The 6,766-nt window shown below is 26.7% G+C and overlaps 1 protein-coding gene across 2 annotated transcripts in view; it reads left to right on the top strand.

The window, feature by feature from the left end:
- Window positions 1-396: 396 nt before the first annotated feature.
- LOC100162425 (zinc finger protein 330 homolog) overlaps window positions 397-6,766 on the top strand; it is a 10,388-nt gene continuing 4,018 nt past the window's right edge. Inside the window, exons 1-5 of one of the 2 annotated variants that reach the window (XM_016804830.2) lie at window positions 397-533; window positions 621-762; window positions 2,594-2,613; window positions 3,120-3,270; window positions 3,335-3,566. In XM_016804830.2, coding sequence (XP_016660319.1) covers window positions 643-762; window positions 2,594-2,613; window positions 3,120-3,270; window positions 3,335-3,566 — 523 coding nt within the window. In that variant the 5' untranslated portion in view covers window positions 397-533; window positions 621-642. 2 annotated transcript variants of the gene reach the window in all.

The following is a 6,766-nucleotide window of genomic DNA, read 5'->3' as shown; positions in this document are numbered from 1 at the left end:
CGTATAAGTGAAAGTTTTTTGGTAAAAATTGCTTTATTCATTTTACGACTTATATAAGTTAAAATGTTTAAGTCATAAGTTATAAAGATATATCGTATAGGTACATAATATCATTGTTCTGTGATAATATCATTTAATAGGGTACCTAGTACCAGATAAATAAAATTTTCCTATTTTAAAGTAATTATATATGTACCTATTAATAGTATATTGGACACTAACTCCTGAAGAAACGTTTCTACAGCCCCCCCCCCCACACACTTTTTTGCTTTTTGGGAATACTACAGAATGGAATAATACATTATTAGTTATTACCATGTTATGTATTAAGTTGCCAACCTGATATTTGTTCTCAATTATTATCAGAAAATAATCTTTGGTAGATAATGTTATCAATTTTTTTTTTTTTATGAAATATGAACTCGTGACATGCGAGCGGGTCTCAGTGTTTCACTCTTATGTGGGTTTTATCCAAAGATTTTTGGTAAATTACTAGTACTTACAACTTAGTTACTTTCAATAATTTAATTCAGGTATTAATGTATTACAGTCTACGATTTAATGTTATTTTAAATATTTATTCGTTCGCATGTATTAATAATTAAAATAACATAATATAGGTGTACGTCTTATACATTAAATATGCCTAAAAAGAAAACAGGACAGAGGAAGAAAGCAGAAAAGATGAGGGCCCGGCAAAAAGGAATTAGGTCTGCAAAAGACAATTTGTCTTTGGCTAAACATCCCTGCAATGCAACAATGGTAAATAAATTAGTAAATAACTTTTGTTTAATAGGTATACCTATATTATATTATTATACTATAACAAACATTTTGACGGAAAGGAACTATTATAATATACTTAAAATAAAAAGTTTAAAACTGATAGACGATAGGTTATTATTAAACCAATGTAATTTTAGTGAAAGTATTTTACCTAGAAATTCCATACAATTTTTATTCATTTAAAATAATCCGTAGGTTGTTTTAATGTAAAAATGATTGTAGGACTCAACTATTATCCAAGGCTTAAACTTAAAATGTAAATACGTAATATAGTACAATCCATTGGGTTTTGAACCCCCTTAGAAATACAATTGTACAACTTTCATGAATTTCAATTATTTTATTTAGGTATATTTTATTCTACAAATCATCTGTTTTACTGTCATACGTGTATTTTTATAAATGTATGTTGTGCTATGAATGAAAATAACCTTTTTTTTTTTTGTATTATCGAGGACCGGGAGAGAACCGGGATTTGCATTATAGCTTCCCGGATTTGCATTACAGCTCCACGGTATCTAAAATAACTTAACTTATTACATTCTCTTTTATTATTACATTTTTTTTTATATAAAAAAATTGCGTAAAAATCATGAAATAGTCAACTTCATTAGGCCATAACTTAAAAATTAAGTCCATGCCCCAAATTCTGACTTCACCATCGTTTTCTACTTACTTAGCTACATAAGTTTCAAAAAAAAAAGGGCCCTGTTATGTTGAAATACCTTTAGTTTTTGTGTAACCATTGTTTGTGTGCCATGTATATTTTAAAGTTGTATGAAATAGGTGTTTAAATATTTCAGTACTGGTTTGTTATAGCCCCACCGGGGGGAGTGAAAACTTTATAGCCCCACCACTCATTTTTGTTACCTCCGCGCCATCCATAATTATAAATACATCGTATAAAGATAAAATAATGACAAAATGTATAAAATGTTTAGGCTTTCCATGATTCCCAAAATTATGCTACGTATTTTAAAATCGTTCCAAACGGATCACTATTATTTAGTTTTGATCGCTACATAAAGTCCGACATGTACGAGTCTAAAAAATATCTATCTGTTCCTCTGCATTTTTTGTTCCCCCATTTGGTCAAACCCCACATTTTATCAACGTTATGTGTGTGGGCTCCTGAGTTAGAGTCCACAAAATTGTATCTATGATTGACTTGATTATGTTGAAATATTACTGCAAATTAGAATTCATCAAATTAATAAATATAAATAAATAAACTCAATATCTTATATTTATACAATGTATTTATGGATGGCGGGGAGATAAAGTTTTCACTCCCCCCGGCGGGGCCATAACAAACCAGTACCAATATTTCGACCGTTTAACTAAGCGTTTTTAACTAGAGTTTGAAAATACAACTTAGCTGATATAATTATTATACAAAAAAACAATATAATAGATTTCAATTTATTATTAACTTTTGTTAATAATCTAGAATCTAAAAAAATATAACTTACTTCTTAGGGCAATATTCTTTACATTTTTACTCTAATATTTGTATTGATACATTGAACAATTTACTAGCTTATATATTTTATTTTATTTAAAATAAGTTTACCCTCTTGACCGACAAAAATCATAAATCCTCCTATAAAATATATCATTGATAATAAGCGCTGGTATCGAACATTGTGACATCAAAAGATGTATACTTATTGAGCTATATTATTACACTGTTTTCACAAAACTCAGTTGGTATGTCTGAAAACTGAAATTGGTTGAACTTAACTTGAATTAAGTATATAATTGTATTAAAATTAAAATTTTTTTAATATCAAATTTTTATTTTCAGGAATGTGATAAATGCAAGAAGTAAGTTTTACAAATAGGTATTCAATTTGAATAACATAAAAATATTCTTAAAAAAAATATTGTTACTTGTTCAAAAGTATATAATAATTCTCATTAACATATACAATAGTTAATGTTAGGTATATAATTGATTTGTTTTAGAAAATTATAAATAGTATGTTTGTTTTTAATTTTTATTAAATTTATTTGTTATATAATCGTTTAATTTCACGTCAAGTGCCACTGCTGGGTAGCTACTCCCCTCACGCTTTCAAAGTCAATTGTTTAATCCAGCTCATGTGCTTATTGTAACTACTACTACAGATTGTATATTATATTCAAATAAATGTTAAAAAAAAATATATATAATCTTTCAATTAGCTTTTAAATCTATTCTCCTTTGCTATATTTTATGAAAATAAGAATTGTTTTTATGAATAATAACTTAAAATATACTATGAATAAAATATATCAATACAAAAATTATAATCATATTGGTAATTAGATTTCTATTATTTTTACTTTAGGAAACAAAAAAATCGGGCTTTTTGTTATTTTTGTCAAAATTTACAGCGTTTGCCTCAATGTGCTAGCTGTGGTAAAATAAAATGTCTTATGAAGTCAGGAGATTGTGTTGTTAAACACCCTGGTGTTTATACAACAGGAATGGGACTAGTGGTATGAATAACATAAATATGATAAATAGAATTATTTTTATAATAATTATGTTTTCTATATTTAGGGTGCTATTTGTGATTTTTGTGAAGCGTGGGTATGTCATGGTCGGAAATGCCTTACAACTCATGCCTGTGTTTGTCCCTTACAAGATGCAAATTGTGCTGAATGTGAACGTGGAACATGGGATCATGGTGGTCGTATATTTATGTGCTCTTATTGTTCAGCATATCTTTGTGAAGATGATCAATTTGAGCACCAAGCTTCATGTCAAGTTTTGGATTCAGAAAATTATAAATGTAATGTATTCAACTAAAATATTGAGTGGTTCATTAAGAGAGTGCTACACCTGCATGCGTCCTCTCTGTCTTACAAATGAGGTTGTGTATTTTAAAATACTTATAACTTGCTTTAAAATTAAAATCTAAAAAGGTGGGTAAGTGGATTTCGCTCTGCTGTACAGTAGGTTACAAGTGGGTCACTGTATAATGGATGGTATTAAATTTGAATTCAATGATATAATATCATTGTATAAGAAAAACGATTCTGAGCGGAGACGGTATGTTAGTCTAGGTATAAGACATAATATTATATTAGGTACCTATAATAAATTCCAAATTAATCATATCATAATATTTATTAGGTACTTATAACGCGTTATACATCAACAAAAAACCGTGGTACTATCATAGATATATAATAGTATACTTTAGAAGTTTCAAGTACCCACGAATAATATTATACAATCACAACAAAATAACTAAAATAGTTATCCTAGGTTTTTAATATGTAATTTCGTCCAAATTTGTACTTAAAATGACTATAAAAATAAACTGCGTAAATGTATTTTTTAGATTTTTTGGTAACAGTATTAATTACTTACGTGGAATCTTGTTTTAAATTTTCAATTCTTAGATACAAAAATCGAACATTTTATAAATTTTTAACTACAAAATAATTTTTCAAATTAAAATTTGATAAATTTTGTCCAAATTTGATCTTTAAATGCTTATAAAAAAAAATTGTGCCTATGTATTTTTAATATTTTTCAACTGATATTGTAACAATATATCAGGAGCTTTGTATTAAATTTATACACTTTTTGGCTCTCAACAGATAAAACTTTATTGATATTTATAGAAAAAAAAAAACTAAAAAAATTGAAAACTTACAATGTCCGTAAACAGCTCAAAAAGAGTCAAGTTATTTTAAAATTTTTATTGTATATATAAAATGCTAATATAAACATTCAGTGAAATTTTCAAGTTTCTACAGTCACTCGTTTTTTAATTACAACAAAATAAGAAAATCGTTACGTAAGAAATCGAGTGAATATCAAATGTTGTAAAAATATGAATTTCAAACGCCCATAAAAATTTAATTTGAGTTTCTTATAGACATTTTTTTTTTGGTAAAGGTAGATTATCCTATAAGGAATCTTGTATTACATTTTAAAATCTTAGATTTAAAAAGAAAAATTTTTATGAATTTATAACTCGAAATAATTTGCAAATTTTCGTGATTTTTCCATATTTTGTCATTTTTTGAACTTTAAATGCTTAAAAAAAAAAACTGTAACTAACGATTTTTAATATTTTTCATATGCCTTTGAAACAATATACTAGGAGCCGTCTATTAAATTATCAAGCTTTTTTATCCAACAAATAAAATTTTATTGATATTTTTAGAAAAAAAACTAAAAAAAAATGGAAAATGAAAATGTCCGTAAAGAGCTCAAAATACATCAAAATATTTTGAAAATGTTATTATAAACATTCAGTCAAAATTTCATGTATCTACGGTAATTTTTTTTAAAGTTACACCAAAAACCAAATTCAATTTTGTGAAAAAGTGTTTTAAGTTATAATAGTAACGCGCAGTACAAAAATGTACTTAAAAGTTGAAAATTAAAATTAATTATTCTTAATATTTAAATTTTAAATCAAAATATAATTTATATAAAAATTCAAAAATTCAAAATTTCTGATTTCAAATTAAAATGTTTTAAAGTTAAAGATTAAAAAGTAAAGACAATTGAATTTTTTTTCAAAATTTTTTTTTCGTGTTATTATTTCATAATGTATAATACAATAATTTATTTTCGTTTTCGTTTTTGATTTCCTTATTAAATTTTTTTCGGTTTTTGGGATTTTTTGTTATCGTTTTTCAGTTGTTTTTTGTTTTTGTTTTATTAATTGTTTTCGTTTAATAACGTTTTTTAAAAACGTTTTCCATCCCTGCTTTAAATTATAAATAATTAATTATAATACATACAAAATATAACAATAAACATAATATTTATTAATTTTCGTCACTTGAACTATTTTCCACCAAATCGTGTATTATTGGTTCAATTGAAGTCAGTGGTTATAATACTTGTGTTGAAAATTATGAATTATTTTTGGGGGGGTAATTTTCTAAGACTAGAAATGACCGGATCAGATGACACTATACAGTCCATGTAACAGATCCTCATTTGTTTTAATTCTAGAACATTTTCTAGTATAATATTCTCGAATATTTTTAAGGTCTTTATTGCGAGCCTCTTGTGCTTCTTCGGACATTTAGCCGATAGGAAGTAAAGCAGCAGAAATTACAGATGATCCATGCAATAATATCTTGTGTACAGAAGCTGGCATATAGTACCAAGGATATTCTTTTACTAACAATTTAGCAGTTTCAATTGCGTATTCAGGTAGGTACCTATAATTTATAAATAGGCAACTAAAGGCAGAAACAACTTTAACCACTATTTATGTAATACAATTTAAAATAAAATAATTAAGTTTTAATGATAAGAGCTGCTCAGACTAAAAATATGAATTCTGTTAAATAAAGTATACTAATATACAATTCAACAATGGACATTATTAGCCTAGTTATTGAATAATAAAAATTCACTAAATTATTCTAATTAATAAAATGTACGTGCTTACCTACGACGAATCGATGAATATATATGTTAGCTATTTACAGCCAAATACTCAACAAATAAAACTACAGCAAACTGTAGAATCAAATGAAAAGAAAAAAGACTATAATAATCATAAATGTCTTGAGCAAATATGTTATCAGCACGCTGATTGAGTAATGGCTACTTATTTTATAGGTAGGTCTTATGTTTATAGATTATCGAATATTATAAAAAAATCAATTATTAATAACAACTTTTTATCATGGGTTTTGGCCAGTTATTTTCATATTCTGGCCCAATGTGCAATAGTTTCAATAGTCAGCAGAAGAAAACCACTGGCCACTGCTATACATTATTTAAACATCCGCTTTTCGTCAATTCATTTTAGTTTTTTCCAACAAAATTACGAAAGGTCTGTCCTGTGTTGGCGCGGAAATGTTCAGGTCGACCGATCATATTTTCCCATCGTTATAGGATGGCAGGGTTGTGATCACAGTGGTGATGTGAGTGGAGACCCCTCCCACCTCTTGATGGCTTATTATTGTCATATTATAAAATATTAGATAGTGTTATGAAAGTATATTT

This window comes from Acyrthosiphon pisum, chromosome A2 (genome assembly GCF_005508785.2).
Source record: "Acyrthosiphon pisum isolate AL4f chromosome A2, pea_aphid_22Mar2018_4r6ur, whole genome shotgun sequence".
Taxonomy (NCBI): domain Eukaryota; kingdom Metazoa; phylum Arthropoda; class Insecta; order Hemiptera; family Aphididae; genus Acyrthosiphon; species Acyrthosiphon pisum.
Note: the sequence above shows the minus strand (reverse complement) of the source record. Positions and strands in the feature narration are given on the sequence as shown.